The sequence below is a fragment of the Ictidomys tridecemlineatus genome, chromosome 6 (assembly GCF_052094955.1).
Source record: "Ictidomys tridecemlineatus isolate mIctTri1 chromosome 6, mIctTri1.hap1, whole genome shotgun sequence".
NCBI classification, from domain to species: domain Eukaryota; kingdom Metazoa; phylum Chordata; class Mammalia; order Rodentia; family Sciuridae; genus Ictidomys; species Ictidomys tridecemlineatus.
In genome coordinates, this window is record NC_135482.1 from 44,763,850 (window position 1) to 44,781,435 (window position 17,586).

General features: G+C 39.5%; 1 protein-coding gene across 2 annotated transcripts in view; it reads left to right on the forward strand.

The window, feature by feature from the left end:
- Positions 1-17,586, forward strand: part of Ptprb (protein tyrosine phosphatase receptor type B) — a 121,587-nt gene that overhangs the window by 84,224 nt on the left and 19,777 nt on the right. For both annotated transcript variants that reach the window (XM_078053131.1, XM_078053132.1), the window contains 8 exons: positions 1,406-1,649; positions 9,459-9,565; positions 13,354-13,453; positions 14,276-14,359; positions 14,453-14,470; positions 14,583-14,664; positions 15,369-15,459; positions 16,149-16,225. In XM_078053131.1, the coding sequence (XP_077909257.1) occupies positions 1,406-1,649; positions 9,459-9,565; positions 13,354-13,453; positions 14,276-14,359; positions 14,453-14,470; positions 14,583-14,664; positions 15,369-15,459; positions 16,149-16,225 (803 nt within the window). The remainder of the gene's footprint in view (positions 1-1,405; positions 1,650-9,458; positions 9,566-13,353; positions 13,454-14,275; positions 14,360-14,452; positions 14,471-14,582; positions 14,665-15,368; positions 15,460-16,148; positions 16,226-17,586) is intronic.

The window sequence follows — 17,586 nt, forward strand, 5'->3', positions numbered from 1 at the left end:
AGTTCATCTCCTGTAAATGTCACACATAGCATATATGCTCATTCTAAAAGCAACATTCCTTTTCAACTGTTGCCAACAAAATATTTCCTTTATAGGAAAGGAAAATTAGTGACAAAAGAACTAATCAAATGCAAGCAGTCATCTGTCACATGGGTCTTGGATTTGCTTGTCTGCAGGGAGCTCTGCCAGCTGGAGGGGTATGAAAGAGGGAATTTGGGAAAGAAGGGAAACCAAAGAACATTTTGAAAGGTGACTTCAGGATTTAGGAAGGGGGACATGGGAACTTAGGAAAGTGAAAATAGAATTAAAGAAAAACCCATAAAAGTCTCTACTTGGAACTTTGATAAATGGGACTTGGGAATGTGATGTTGGGAGGACCTAAGTTCTTGGGATTAATCTCTCTCAATCCCTTCCTTCTCCTCTACCAATCAATCTGCATCCTCAGACAGAGCATTAGTAGAAAACTGATAACCAAAAATAACAATAATGATAATGATATTTCCAAGATATACTCATTGTGAGCAAATTTTATTAAACAAGAATACAGGATAATGAACCCCATAGTACCACACCTTGAAGTTCATTGTAAATGGTATCTAATCTCTATAATATTTATCTTCCTATTATGCTTTTCTACCGCCAACATCAAAATTAGTTGACAGTGCCAAAATACACAGCAGGCTGGGTGGACGAGGGAGGAGTTCTGGGAAGTGCTCTGCGTGATGGACCAAGTTTGAGCCAGGACTAAATTGTACCCAAGATAACAGAGAGCCACACAGAGCAATTATCAGACTGGGAATGGCATGTGGAGTGTTCCTTGTGGGACAACTGCTCTGGCCAGGGCCATGATTTCTTTTATCTGTTCTCTATTTCCCAGGTCATAGGGGTTTCCTTATTAGCTCAACTGCAGTGGTTATTGGCAAGGTAGAGAGCTCATGGAGCCGGTCCACTCTCTCAATGGGGAATTAATTGTCCAGCTTTCTGGAATTACTGGGTACATTCTCATTTTTTTAACCCACATTTTTTGTTGCTGCATTATAGTTGTACATACTTATGGGATTTTGTAGTTACACATTAGTACATGCACACAATACATAATATAACAATATAATTTGGCTAATATTACTCCCAAGCACTTCCCTTTGGGACTAACTATCATTTGATGCAATGACCTAATCTCATTTTATTTTCCTAGAAAAGTGATGATATACACGTGTGTGCATATTATGTATACAAAATTTCTTTTAGAAAAAAGTGAATTAAAGTTAATTTCATCAAAAGACTTTCACAGCGATACTCTGGGATGACCAGAGATAATGGATGAGGAGGCAGCCTTAGAAACCTAGCTAGAAATCACTCAAGCCACAAGAAAAGCAAGTACTTAACTGTGGGTTTTCTCCTCCAGGCAGCGATGAGATGAAGCCAGAACAACAGCACCCTCTCCCTTCCTACCTGGAATACAGGCACAATGCCTCCATTCGAGTGTATCAAACCAATTATTTTGCCAGCAAATGTACCGAAAGTCCTGACAGCAACTCCAAGAGTTTTAACATTAAGCTTGGAGCAGAGATGGATAGCCTAGGTGGAAAATGCGATCCTACTCAGCAAAAATTCTGTGATGGACCACTGAAGCCACACACTTCCTACAGGTTAGATGCATTACCATTGTTTTGCTAGAAAAGATATGCTACATTACAGGATGCTCAGCTATCTGAGAATCTGCTGGATGTAAGCTTCTGAGATTAATAGTCTATGTTACAACAATACTCTACATTTTGCTGGGTAATTTATAAAAGTTGGTTTTCTGCCTCCATTCTCAGGTAATGTAAGAGCTTTCAGCATTCTGCAAAAGTCACAATTTGTTATGTGAAAAACTGAAGACTTTTAATAGACTGTTTTTTTCCTCCTACAAATTCTTTAATATGAGTCAAATAATTTATGACCTTCCCTCTTGTGAAAATATTCAAATAGACTTGAGTTTAAGGAGACTTGAACAATATGAGTTTATATCTTCTGCTCTTAACAAGAACTGGAATTATTTAATTTACCTTCTGAGGCATGTAAAGATGAAGATGTTTTGTGGTTCAGCAGAACTCTGAAGGGAAAGAGTCCCTGAATGAGTTGGGGACACCCTTTCTTCCCTCTGAGATGGCAGGTGAAAAACAGCAGCCATTTGGCCTTAGCCCCAGAAAGCACACTGCCATTTGTAGGCCCTTGCAGCCCTAGAAATTGTCTGTGCTCTTGTTGTGCACTGTGTTTCCAGAAAGTAAGTAGAAGCAGAAACATGTAACATCCCAATCAGCGTCCTCAAGGGAAATGGAGCCTAGACTATAGACTTGGATACAAGTCCATAGGCATCCAAAATTATTACTTCCGTAGAGGATGTATGTACCCTTTCTGCTGGGTGTTAACAGAACTGATACCCAGACAATATGGCAGCCACTTAGGTTCTGCTTGGGCCAGTTCCTGTTTTGGTTGGTGAGTGCTAAGGTCTTATTGACTTGTAAATATTTTGAATATCATTCCTAAGTCTCAGTAGAAAGATCTTTTCTGCCATTTCCAAACGGAGACTCAAACATAACATCACACCTAAGAGTTCTTAGTCCCTCCACATCAACAAATGCAGGAAAATGTGTGTAGTTATCTTTGCCCAGGACTCACCACAAGCTTGCTATTACCTCCCAGGCAAGGTCAGCACTTCCAGAGTAAACATGCACAAACTCATTATTGTTACTTACTTTAAGACATATGAGCCTACTTGAAGGAGAGATCATCCTAGGGCAAAGAAGAAACATAGGTGAGATCAGACACTGGGATCCTTTAGTTCCTCTAATTAAAATATGCCTCAGGTCCCTGGCTTCTTGGGTTCAAGGAAACCTGAGCAAGTCTCCCAAGAACACTTCAGAGGTGGAAAATTGAGGCTGTTTTTGTTTGTTTGCTTATGATGGGAAAGGAGAAGATGACTCCTTACATTAGTCTCCCTTTATTCAAGAAAGATATGTTCCAAGACCTTTAGTGCATGCCTGAAACCGCAGTATTTAATTTAATGCTTTTTCCATTTTGACTAAATAATTATCACTCATGTGGCATAACTTTTGTAATTTGAGTTGTGTCAACAAAACTAGTACGAATGTCTTTTTCCCCCTTCATAATTTCATGGGTCAAAGATTCTTTCTTATAGACCTTAGCAACCTCAGCCATATGATTTTTTTTTCTTTATTTCAGGCTGGGGTTGTAGCTCAGTAGTAGAGCGCTTGCCTTGCACACGTGAGCCCCTGGGTTCCATCCCCAGCACCACATAAAAATAAATAAATAAAATTAAAGATAGGGCTGGGGATGTGGCTCAAGAGGTAGCGCGCTCGCATGGCATGTATGCGGCCCAGGTTCAATCCTCAGCACCACATACAAACAAAGATGTTGTGTCCGCCGAAAACTAAAAAATAAATATTAAAAAAAATTCTCTCTCTCTCTCTCTCTCTCTCTCTCTCTCTCTCTCTCTCTCTCTCTCTCCCCCACCCCTCTCTCTCTTTAAAATAAATAAATAAATAAATAAAGATATTGTGTCCATCTACAACTAAAAAAATATTTTTTTAAGAAAGAACTTTCACATTATATACCTAAAGGAAGCACTTTGAAGCTTCTCTTTGGCATATCTAAATTGCCAGCTTTATTACTTTTGTACTTTGGGGCTATTATTAAATAAAATAAGGGTTACTTGAACATAAGGATTGCAAGACCTTGACAGTCAATCTGATAACAAGATAGCTATTAAATGATTAACAGGTGGGTAAGCATACACAGCGTGCAAATGCTAAACACAGGGATGATTCACCTCCTGGACAGTAGTGAACAGAACAACGTGAGATTGCATTACACAACTCAGAGAAGTGTGCAGTTTAAAACTTCTGCATTGCTTATTTCTGGAATTTTCCATTTAATATTTTGGGATGGCAATTGACTGTAGATAATTGAAACTGCAGAAAGTCAAACTGTATAAGGGAGGACAACTGTACCATATTTCATAGAGAAAGCCAGTGAGAAGTTGGAGACAATTTGTGTCTTCAGCGGGCCCATCCCCCTGCACCCTGCTTAATTATCCACAGTAGCTGTGGAAGTCTGTGTAAGAGCCCCTACATTTGAGCCCCAGCTCTGCTACGTTGAAGCTATGTAACCTTTTAAGCAGCATTTCAGCTCTTGAATCCTCACTTTTCTCACTTGCCCTTCTACATTAAGGTCATACTGTGGTTCCTATTCACTTACAGTAGCTCGTCTCCTACCATTTGCCCCAAGTACACCAGCCCACTTTCTACTCCTCATTCCTCCCAATTCCCTGAACTCTCCTATACCTCTGAACCCATGCATGTTCTTTTCACTCTTTGGGATGCTTTCTACTCTTCTCTGGTTTAACAGTCAGCTCAACCTTCAACCGCCCCATACCATCCCTGTCGACTCCTGGCTGGGCAACTGAGTGCTTCCTCAGCTCCATTGCCATAGTACCCTGTCCCTGTATCCCTCTAATCCTGCATTTACCCGTGGCTTTTAACCCTTTACCAACAAATCACCCTCCCTCTTCACTAGGCTGTGAGAGTTCACAGTCTAATAGGGGAGAGAGAAGTGTCATTGGTTACAGAACACTGTGTCAAGTACTTGGCACAAAAGAGGTACTCCTGAAATGTTTCTGAACAAATAAGGGAATGAGCCAGACAACCTGTGAATGTTAACCATCCTTGTTATAGCTTAATCAACTCATGGTGCACATATTTATCTTCTAGATGTCAGCTTTCCTGTATTTCTCCAATGTGTGTTTGGTTCATTCCTGCTAAAGGCATGCCAGGCAGGTACTTCTAGATAAGAGGGAGCATAACCTTCCAAAATATGTGGGAGAACCGCAAACTAAGCAACCTCTTGTGTGGTGGCTGCAGATCGTGCCTCAGTGCAGTAAGAATTCTGCCTGTCTCAAGGTGATAATCACCACAGTAACCCTCCCGCTGTCACTCATCTCCTCCCTGCCTCCCAAGACAAAGGGAATAAGTAAATGGAGAAAAAAAACATGAAAAATAAATATCAGCAATGAAAAGAAATGGGAAATGTGAGGTGTAGGTGATATGCAAGTTTATTATGTCAGTGAATATAACATGTTCCCATTCAGTGCTGAATTCCTATTACCGTATGGATTATTATTGGCATGTTCCTTATGGAAAGAGAAAGGGCACATCATTAGGGTGAGAGACAGTTTGGAGGCTATGAAAGTGCTGATCTGGTTTTGTTTTTATTCTAAATGGCATAGCAGTCTGACCACAGTCAGGTCGTCAGCTTCTCCTGACCTCGTTTTCCTCAAATGTAGGAAATCAAACCATGTGATGGCTAACTTTCTGCAATAGAATTCTGATTCTGGATACATTCAAGTTTATACTTGTTCATTAAAATAACATCTCATTCATATTATGATATTTTTCATGCTAAAGACTTATTCAATGAGTGTTTTATTACATCTTTCGTGGAAGGTGGTTGACCAGGTGTTGGGGTGATAGAAAGATAAGTAGATGAGGTCCCTGCTTTCAAGGAGTTTATAATGTCGAAAGGAGACATGTCTCTAAAATACAGGCAGAAATGTTGAAGGGCGTCAGAAGGATATAGCTAAATAAATGCTGTGAATGTTCAGAAGACTTCTTTGAGGATGTATCACTTTAGCTGGGCACTAAAAAGGATGAAAGGACTTAGAAATACGGAGAGAGGAACAGTTTGGAGAGTCAATGTGGAGAGAACAGTGGGAGTCAAAGCTTGAAGGCAGAATTACACAGATTGTTTAGAGAAGAACAAGGAGTCCAGTTTCAAATAAGGCATTCATAAAGAGGTAGAAGGAAAGACCGAGAAATAGGATGTGACAGGATTGTGGGTGGGTGCTAAGTGCGGGGCTAGGGAATGTGGTTGTGGCGTCTGTGTTTACAAAGAGTTGTAAGAGCAGAGTTCCTGATGACCACTCATTTTAAGCCAAGCATCTGCTAGGACGCTGTCTCGTTCCTGTGTTCCCAAAGGTCCCTGCATCTGTTTCATAATTTTTTTTTTTTTTGATACTGGTGATTCTTAGATTTTTAGAGCAGAACACAAAGTTGTTATATCCAAAGCTTTTATTTTATAAATGAAGGGACTGAGATAAACAGAACTTTGGAGACCATTTATTTAATCAGCAACAGAGCAAAAGCTGTTCAGATTCTCTGGTTGTTGGTCCAGCCCCTTCTTGGCATTCCTCCAATAGAAGTCACTGTTTTTAACCAAAAATCACATCAAGAGGAAGTAGGAGAGAAAGGTCCACACTAGGAGGTAGAAATGGAGTTTAGTTTTCTTTCACCAGTTTTCTCTGTGATCTTGGACAAAAAGACATGGATTCAAGTTCCAAACCTCTGAAGTAATATAATAAACTTCCTTGTTATGTTGAAGAAGTTTGGAGATGAATAGAACCGTGTTTGTTAAAATCCTTCCACATTTATAAATGCCTATACCAACATAAGAAACTCTTATCTTCAGAAACACTCTTTTCGATTTCCGAATGTATAATAAATCAGCAACACACACATACTCCTCACCTTCTTGTTTAACACATAGTGATTGCTTGTTACCCTTTGTAGACCTCTCCCAATGTACTTCCAGGATCTTTTAGAGCTGGAAACTAGAGATATAGTTGATCAATGCCATCTCGATGTTCATTTCACATTCAGACCTGGGCTTGAGTTAGGAGGAGGAGCTGAAGGGTCAGAACTATTTGCCCTGCACTGTGCCTGCTTCACCGTTTCCACAGGGTATGACCCGATAAGTTGGGATTAAACAAGTAGGGTTTTTTTTCTTAAAGGAGAAAAGAGTCTTCCATTTACTTTCACTGGGTTTAAATGAAGAGTAGTAAGTCTTCCTATGTAGAACAAGCCTAATGTTCTTATCAGTAAATCTTCAAAGGAATCTTCAGTCAATCTTATCAGGGGGATCTTTTAAGATAGAAGGAACTCAAGTCATCCCAACCAGTCTTTAATGCAGAGATACCCTCCTACAGCTTCCCTGGGAATTCGTTCTACTCCCACATATGCTCAAATCTGCACCAACAACTGGGAGCTCACTACCTATGAAGTAGCTCATGCTCTAGATGTTAGAAAATGATTTTATGTTCCTGAATTCCTCCCTCCCTATGACTTCAGCCTACTGTGCCTAGTTCTACCTTTAAGAAGAAAAATCAATCACTTCCCTTTCCTCTTTCACGTGTCAGCTTTCCTTAAATCTGAAGCCAACTCTCATCTTCCTCTAAGTCTTCTCTATCATCCTCCTAGTCAATCACCTCTAATGATTTCTGATTCTTCCTAACCTATGTTGCCAGACATTGAGTGTCACACTCCAGACTAGGCCTGATTCATGCCAAAAGCATGATACATTGGTCCTATAGTGGGGATCATAGGCTTTACATTCAAACAGAGCTTACAAATCTATTTTAGTAGATTTATCTTGCTTGTTGAATTTTGGACCAGCTGATTGGCAGTTACTATCTCATGTGGATGGATGGACAGCCACCTCATCAGTTCTCTTGTTCAAATGACTGGAATAACTCTAAATATCCGCTAGAGAGCTCTAAATCAATGCCTCACCAAGCAAAGCTCATCATCTTTCTCCAGTAGAGCTCCCAGTTTTATCAATGCTGCTATTGTTCTCCTGAATGACTTGAGCTCAAGGCTTTTTTTCATCTTTGAGTCTTCCCTTCTTATTTTAGCCTAAGCCTCATCTAGTCTCCCTCAGTGCCTCCATAGTCTTATTTCCGTTCTCACTGCCATTGCTCCAGGTCAGGGCCCCATATCCTTGACCTGGATTGTTGCAGTAGTCTCTTAGCTGGGCTTTCTGCTCTAGTCACCATACCTCATTCAACCCAATAGTTTTCTCCAAGTTCCAGTGCTCCTTGTTTGCAATTTAATATGTACTTTTATCTCTTACTATTTGCCCTATTTGTTTATAGTCTGTTTTTCAAGGCTGGTTGGTTGGTTGTTGTGCAGTACTGGGGACTAAATCCAGGGGCCCTCTACCACTGAGCTACATCCCCAATCCTTTCTTTTTATTTTTTTATTTTGAGACAGGGTCTTGTTGAGAGTTACCAAACTTGCCCTTGAACTTGAGATCTTCCTGCCTCTATCCTCCAAGTTACTAGGATAACAGGCATGTTACTCCTAAGCCCAGCTCTATTTTTCAAGTTTTAAAGACTAGTGCATCTCTTTGTAACTACAGCAAACAGATATAAAGAAGGCCTTTAATAAACATTTCATGTTAAGAACAATAACAATGAGATGAAAATATTTTTTAATAAAAGGCACTTTAGAAAAACACTAGTGCCAAAAAGATGGGGAAGTATCTAAGTTAAAATAACAATAACAGCAGCAGTAATAATATTGACATTTGAGCCACTTGCCATCTCTAATAGGCATTTTAGAATTCTGCTCCCAAAACTCAACTCCTTCTGGATCTTCTCAAACTCCTCAATTTACAACTCTATAATAGTCTTCCCTCATGTTGGTAAATATTCCCTCCACTCTTCCAGTTGCTCCCCAGTCAGAACATGTGGGATCATCCCTGATTCCACCTTTCTTTCATACTCCACAATTTATCAGCAAAACTTTCAGCTCTTTCTTTGACATATCACCACTTCTCATCACCTTCACCTCTACCACCCTGGTCCAGGCTAGTATTTCCCATCTGGATTATTACAATACCCTTCCAACTAGTTTTCCTTTTTTTCTTTTGCCCAGCTATCCATTCTGCATGCTCCTGCTAAACACCATCCAGTAGCTTCACATGTCACTTAGAACCAAAGCTGAACTCTTCACCATAGCCTCCTGGGTCTTGCATAGTCTGGTCCATCCACCTCTCTGACCACTCACTCACTGCACTTCAGCCATGCTAGTCTTTCACTGCTTCTCAGAAGTCCCAGGCATGTTCCAACCTCAGAGCCTTATACCTCCAGTTCCCACTGTCTGGAATGTGGGCCTGCCCTCCCCCACCACCCACACACTCTTTCCTCAGATTTCTGTGAAAATATCTTCTTATAATGAAGACCTTCACTAACCATACCAAGTAAATCAGTCCTACAGTCTCCATTCCTATTGCTTTACATCTTCCTTAAGCCGCTCTTTTCTTTTTCAAATCATACATTACCATCTGCCATATTGTGTTTGTGGATTTATTGTCTGATTCGTTCCTTTGCAGTATCCCTAGCTCCTAGAACAGGAACTAGCATACAGCAGGAGCTCAATAAGTATTTGATGACTACCTCAATGAATGAATGCATGAACCTGGGTTTATCTAATTCCATAATTTATATTCACCCTCCATATGCAATGACTAGATGCCCACCCTGTTTCTCCTTGTACACATTTTTCAATCAGTTCTGTTAATTTGCACTTAATAAATCTTGAGTAAATCTGATTTCTTTTCAGAATCAGCATTCGGGCTTTTACTCAGCTGTTTGATGAAGACCTGAAAGAATTCACAAAGCCACTCTATTCTGACACATTTTTCTCTTTGCCTATTACCACTGAGTCAGGTAAGGCTAACCTTTCCATCCACCCCTGTGTTCTGCCAGCCACTGTGTCACCTGTAGGGGGAGAGCTGGTGACTTTCCTGATTGGTAGGAGGAACATTATTTTCACATGGAACTTTATCTTTGATGATCATGAGCTGATGTGGATTAGGGAGATTGCACAACTTCTGTGGGAGACCAACCTAGATAAGAAGATGCAGTACAAGATTTTTTTTCTATTAGGGTTAGAAAAAATTGTTTTTTTAAAAAAAAAACAGCAATTGAAAAACATTAAAATAAAGATCTAGTCCAGGCCAAAATGTAAATTGGTATGAAAAGCTTTCTGTTATGATTAGAAATGTACATATGCACATACAGTCAACTCTCTGAATTCATTGTATATTGCAAATATTTTGGGAAAAAGTTGTGTCTGTACTCAACATGTACAGAGATTTTCTTATCATTATTCCCTAAACAGTATAGTATAGAAACTATTGACAAAGCATTTATATTTTTACATATTGTAGAAATCTGGAGATGACTGAATGCATAGAGAGGAAGTGCACAGGTTATACACTATATCATTTTATATAAAGGACTTGACCAACCATGAATTTTGATATCCTGACAGAAATGGCTCAGAACCAATCACCCTCAAAAACTGAGGAACACCTAGACATATGAAAAAAGACTAGATAAAAAACAACAAAGTATTAATGACAAGTATCTCAAAGTAGTAGTGTTATAGGTGATTTTTCTTCATTTGCTTCTTACGTGTTATTTTTTCACTATTTAAAAATGTTAATTTAAAGAACTAGGTGTTAAAAAATGATGTAGCTCAGTGATAGAATGCTAGCCTAGCATGCATGAGGCCCTGGATTTAATTCCAAGCACCATGAAAAAAATAATAAAAATGTTAATTTTAAAAGGCTTTACATAAATTTATGAAAGAAACATCTTTGGTGTGCTCATGGGAAAGTCTCAATAATAAAATGGCTAGTATTTGCTGGGCACCTCCTCTGTGGAGCTGCGGTGTTAAGCATTCCACATAGAATAACTTGTCCAATCCTCACTACTGCCTTTTGAATTCACTGCTTTTATCATCTCCATTTTAAAGGTGAGGACTTGAGGCTCCAAGAGCTCAGTAACTTGCCCAAGATGGCACGGCTGTGCTTCCAGCCCTTTCCTCCTGAGCACACAGCCTCTGCACTGCACTGTCTCGGAATATTTCCATCATGCTGAGAATAGCATCTCTTTCATCACCTTGTTCCTTGACACCATTGTCTGTCCCAGCTTTCCCGTGGGTGGCCCGTGTGCTATAGTGCTGGTCTCTTGGTCTAGGGAAGTTCTTTAGAGCTGAAAGAGTCTCCCCTGCTGCATGACAAACGTAGCTCACCCCACAAACCTTCCTATCTATCTATGCCAAAGACAGGGATAATCTTCCACTTTTCAGACCAAAGAAGGATCAAAACCCAGCTAAGAGGATTTTGATGTATTCACTTATAATTTGATGTTAAGTCAGGACTCTGTAAACGTAATTCTTTCCCATGTGAAATATTTTTAGACAACAGAAATTTTATGTAATCCAGTAAAGGAATACACTATACATGCATTCAAAATAGAATATTAAGCATATTAAAAGAAAGATTATTGCATTGATTTGATGAGTATTGAAAAGCAACATGAGATAATAAATCCAAGGTCTTAAAATGTAACTCCAAAAACAGGCTACTCTATAGACCTAAATGTGAGAGATAAACATTAACACATTTAAAAGAAAACATGGAAGTAAATTATGTGACCTTGAGTTAAAAAATTATTTCTCAGATATAAAAACAATGCAACAAAAGAAAAAGTAAATGTATTGGAGTTAACCGCAAAGACTTTCAATGCTTGAAAGAACACCATCAAGTGAAAAGACAACCCACAAATGGAGAAAATATTTGTAAATCATATACCTGATAAGGATTGAGAATTCAAAATACACAAAGAACTCTTAACCTACAACTCATTAATAAAGAGACAAGTAGCACAACTTAAATATGGCAAAGGAGCTGAGTAGAAATTTGCACAAAGATGTGCAAATGGCCAGTAAGTATTGGAAAAGACATTTAACATCTTTAGTCATTAGGGAAATGCAAATCAAAGCAACAATAAGACACTTCATAATCACTAGAACATTAATAATCAAAAAGACAATAGTGAGAATATGGAGAATTGGAACCCTCAAATGTTGCTTGTGGAAATGATAAATGTATATGTAGGTGTGGGGTGAGGATATATCTCTGTTAGTAGAGAGTTCACCTAGCATGTGAAAAACCCTGGACCCACACACACACAAAAAAAACTAACAACAGCCAAAAAAAAAAAAAAAAACTGATATATCCATATGATGAGAAAATTATTTATCCATTAAAAAGAATGAAATATTCCTATATGCTATTTGGTTGAATCCTGAACACATTATGCTAAGTGGAAGAAGCCAATCACAAAAGGCTACACATTTATGATTCCTATTTATATGAAATGTCCAGAATAGGCAAATCCATAGACATTGAAAGTAGAGTACTGGTTGCCAGGGCCTGGGAAAGAGGAATGGGAGTGACTGCTAATAGACATGGGGTTTTCTTTTGGAGTTGATAAAAAATATGTTAAATTTATTGTGGTGATATTTTAAAAACTCTTTTGTGACTACTAAAAGCTATTGAATAGTACAATTTAAATGAGTGAATTATTTGGTGTGTAAATTATATTTCAATAAAACTGTAAAAAATATAGGAATGTAGCTCAGTGGTAGAGCATTGTCTAGCATTCACAAGGCCTTTTGTTCAAACCCCAGCATGGTCAGGGGAAGAGCAGTGAGAGCCGGGGCAAGCTGGTCAAGAGTACATACCTGTAGTCCTAGCTACTCAGGAGGCTAAGGCAAGAAAATTGCTTGAACCCAGAAGTTCAAGGCCAGATTGGCAACATCAAGAGACTTGCCTTGAAAGAAAAACAAAAACAAACAAGCAAACAAAATAGGAGTTTACCTATTCATAAACTCCCAGTGGCAATATCATACAAGATAATGAGATTGTGTTAAAATAATTCCAGAGCAATTCTCTGGATTTGTTAAAGCCCCCGATGCTCTATAGCATGATTCCTGTAAATGAAATCGCATCTTTATCTGGGTGACAAACATGTGGCTTTTATCTCAGGTGCTCCAAGCTTCAGATAAAACAGAAATTCCAAAATTCCTTAATAAGCCGTGTATCATTAACTTCAAAAGTTAATGAACTTTTCCCTTAACTTGTCTGCCTGTGACAGGCAGGGTAGTAGCCAACATTTCTTCTATTTCACCTTCTCAGGTGCATATTTGAATTATACTTGTGATATCATTCCCTGGAAATAGCCTCCATAGCTCTCTTTTTTTATTCTAATTTGTTATATATGTCAGCAGAATGCATTTCAATTCATGTTACACACATAGAGCACAATTCTTCATGTCTCTGGTTGTATACAAAGCAGAGTCACACCATTTGTATCTTCATATATGTACCTAGGGTAATGATGTGCATCTCATTCCATCATCTTTCCTACCCCTATGCCCTCTCCCTTCCCCTCCATCCCCTTTGCCCAATCTAAAGTTCCTCCATTCCTTCCATGCTCCACCCCCACTGCCCCCACCCGGTCCCCATTATGGATCAGCATCCTCATATCAGAGAAAACATTTGGCATTTGGTTTTTGGGGATTGGGTTACGTAGCTCTTTTATTGGTTCCCCTACACTGATTTTCCCACCTGGCTGTGTTCTTTCCATCTGGATTACTGCAGAGCCCTTGTTTGGAGTCATTGAAGGTGTGAGTGCTGGCCTGTTTTTAATTGGCATGTTGGTGGCTCTCGTTGCCTTCTTCATCTGCAGACGGAAAACAAGGTAAGTCAAAGAACCCTTTGGTGACCGGGCCCACAGTTTCAGAGATGCAACTGAAAATACGCTTGAGCTTGAACAGTAAGAAGGAGAAATAATTTCCCCAGGTTAAATCTCCATTGTTTTCTCAGTAAAAACAAAAGTCAAAACGTAAAATAACAACTCCCTTTTTCATCCTCCTCCACCGCCATGTACCATTGATAAATTTGACCCTTAGTAGTATTTAAATATGAAATAACTCATTTTGCAAAGAATAATTTTTTTTGTTGGTTCATATCCTCATGAAGACAGAGATTTTGCCAATTGCATGCCCAAGCTCTTTTCTGAAATATCCTGAAAAATCTGGTTGACAACACCATTTCATGGCTCGTATCTGCCATCCTAATTTAAGAAGAAGCCAAAAAGAAGAAAATAGCATGTGGCCCCAATGCCACGTCCTCTTCTTTTGGTGATTTTTTTTTTTTAATATGGCACAATGTGCTCTCTTGTAGTTATGTCTGGCATTTATGGTTTACTGGTTTGGGAATTTTTTATTTTTTAAGAAAAGATTTATTGAGAGTGTAGGAAGTGATTATGACCCGTAGCCAAAAACCAGGAGGCAGAGATCTTCAGTTATTATAGAGATCCGTTTCTAAGTGAGAAAGATCCACTTTTTAATGTTCTTCCTCCCCTGTTCCTCCCTCAAAGAGATGTTGGCTGAGTGCAAAGATACATGAATACTGAAAAATCTACATTTGCTCAAACATGCACAGCCTTACCATAAATGGGGAAAAAAAATTGTTCAAATCAAGAATGATCAGACTAAAAATCTTTTGCCTTACATTTCAGCCATGGTCGAGAAAGGCCCTCTGCCCGCCTGAGCATTCGTAGGGATCGACCATTATCTGTCCACTTGAATCTGGGCCAGAAAGGGTAAGTGACACATTTTCTTTTATTTAATTTATTGAAAAGTGGCGTTGTGTGAGATTTGCTAACAAGGCCTTTCTTCTTTTGGCTTCTTCACAGTAACCGGAAAACTTCTTGGTAAGAGAAAACACATTAATTACTTTATTATTTGCTTTTAAAATACAATGCAGGCTGGTTATAGCATTTCCTCTTTTCTTCAGTAATTCTCTTTTTCTGTTTGTTTCTACAGCCCCATAAAAGTAAATCAGTTTGAAGGGCATTTCATGAAGCTGCAGGCTGACTCCAACTACCTTCTATCCAAGGAATATGAGGTACTACTTAGGTGCCACGAAGCCTTAACACCCCTGGTTCTTAGCAGAATATCCTTTTTTTTTTATTGGTTGTTCAAAACATTACAAAGCTCTTGACATATCATATTTCATACATTTGATTCAAGTGGGTTATGAACTCCCATTTTTTACCCCGTATTATATCCTTTCTGACCTTTACTGTGGAATCAGCGGCTGATTGGACTTGGGAGTTACAATGATACTTAGGGTCCCAGCTGAGTGTTTTTGTGATTGAAACCATTCCCTGCACAATAAACCACCTAATCTCAGAGTTCCAGAATAGCACAGCAAACCAAGTGCTACCAGGATCAGATGGTAAGAAAGAATTAACAAATGTCAAATGCAAAACCTAAAACCATCCGTTATCCAGTCTGGCCATTTGCTTGCCTGGAAAACAATGTGGTTTGGCAAAAAAGTGTTCAGGCTTTGGATTTGATTTCCAGTTTTGCCACTTGCGTGACCTAAAGTACATTAGTTATCCTGTCTAAGCCTCATCTGTAAGATGATGATAAGAATATTCCCATTTGGAGCTATTGAAGGGATCAGAGATAGTGCACGGAGAATACTAGGCATTCTACAAGCAGTAATAAGCATACTAGTGTATGTGTTTTTATATTATTATCAATCTCAAAGTCTGTTATTCTTTTTCACATTTTCCACTTTCAAACTTATTTCTGACGCAATAGGACTTAAAAGACGTGGGTCGAAACCAGTCGTGTGACATCGCACTCTTGCCGGAAAATAGAGGGAAAAATCGATACAACAATATATTGCCCTGTAAGTTTTGTGTTGAAATTTGTGACACTGTCTGCCTCTAGCCATTTCTGCTCTTTTCCAAGAATAAAACGAGGCTAAAGAAATATGGCAGAACTGGAAATGGAGGATCTCAGGCTCCGGATGACTTTAATAAGGAATGACTTGCATGTTACTGCACTTTTCTCCAGAAGGATAACTACCAGCTTCAATTCTGGTTCTGAGGATACTCTGCTGCTGCTGTGATTTCTTGTGGACCTGCTATTTCTCCTTCGTGGCTGAGAGTAGCAGTGGAGTTAACAGCAGGGCTCTGACATCAAGTTGATCTAGGTTTTCTTAGCAAAATCTCTAGTTCACAGTTTTTATAAAAAATTATCCTGACTGCACTAGGTAAAGGAACAGAAGGTAATCTTTCTGGATTGTATTTACTCCATCAGTGAAAGGGAACTGGCCACTCCAGTTTGGCAAGTGTCATTAACATTGCAAAGGAAGGTACAGTTGAGGCTACATATTGTCTCCTGTGCCACCTGTGCAACATGGGGCAGGTTAGTTATCATGTCTGAGCCTCACCTGTAAAATGGAGATTAAAAACACCTCCTTATGACTGTTGTGGAGATCAGAGATAAGAGACATCAGATACCATATGCTACAAAAAAAAAAAAAAAAGCCACCCCAGCATGTAGCAACAAATCTCTCAACAAACTTCCTTCCAGATGATGCCTCAAGAGTGAAGCTGTCCAACGTAGATGATGACCCGTGCTCCGACTACATCAATGCCAGCTATGTCCCAGTAAGTAGCCACTAACCACGAGATGAAGCTTTAACAGGTAGCTATACTGGAAATACCTCTCCTCCTGCATGTTCCCACTGCCCTCAGGTCTGGAAACATTTTTAGATTTGTAGAAGACCATGTCTGATTGCCATAAAATGCAGGCAATTCAATTCAATCACTGCTGAGCCCCATTTTTCACAATGGCCATAGTAATATGCAATGACCGTCCACCCAGGATACATTTCCAATGGTTGTTTTCTCTGTCCCCCTTTGACAAGATCCATGGAAGATGGACCTCCACTGCTAAGGCTGTCTTACTAGGGAAGTCAGTCTTGTTATTTGAATTTCTGAAAACCACAGACACACCTCAAAGGTTGTGTCAAACTTTTGGACTTTGATCCTGGCTAGCATCTTGCCAACTTACATTGCAGCAGAAGAAGTTCTAAGCGTCAAATTTGAATCCCACTTCTATCCCTTGCTGGTTTACCAGGTCTCCATTTCCTTTTCTGAAAACTTAGGGTAATTATATTTCCTTCAAAAATCATTCATTCACTCAATAAGCACCAATTAGTTAAGTGCTAACTGTAGGTCAAACACTGAGCTGTGTACAAGGATGAGATCCCGACCCTAAAGGAACTACCAGGACAGGAAAATACAAGGCAGTGCCAGTAGAAACTGGTAGAGCTGTGCCTCTCCACCATCACCATATATCAGCACCATCCAGGGATCTTGTTAAAAGTCAGAATGAGTCAGCAGCACTGAGGTGGCGCCTGGGATTCTGCCTTTCTGACAAGGTCCTGTGTGATCCCATTGCTGGTGGCCAGAGGAGCACTCTTTGAATAGTGAGAGGGTAGAGGTTGCCACAGATCATCAAAGAGGAGAATATCACCCAGCTGAGAAAAAGAGAAAGGAAGCTCAGTGGAGCGGACCAACCTGCTAAGGATACGTAGGGATAGTCAGATGAGAGGCAGTGTTTGGTGGGTTGGGTTCCCAGTGGCAGAGTTGACAGAACATGGAGACCCTGTGGATAGATGAGGAGAGAAAGCAAGTTTAACCAAGATTTACAGGTAATTCTGCATTGCTGGGAGTGCAGGATGAGTGGGAAGAAAGACCCTAGCTCATAGAATTATGGTTAGTATTAGTATAGTATTAGTATAGTTAGTATAGTGTCTGTGGAAGTCCTGACCCACAGCACACTGTTTGGTGGAACTGCGACAAATAAATAGTGGTTAAGCTTCTCTTGCATAGCTGGGAGCAGTGATATGAACCTGTCACCTCAGCAACTCAGGAGGCTGAGGCAGAAGGATAGCAAGTTTGAGGCCAGGCTGAGCAACTTAGAGAGACCATGTCTAAAAAAAAAAAGAAGAAGAAGAAGAGGA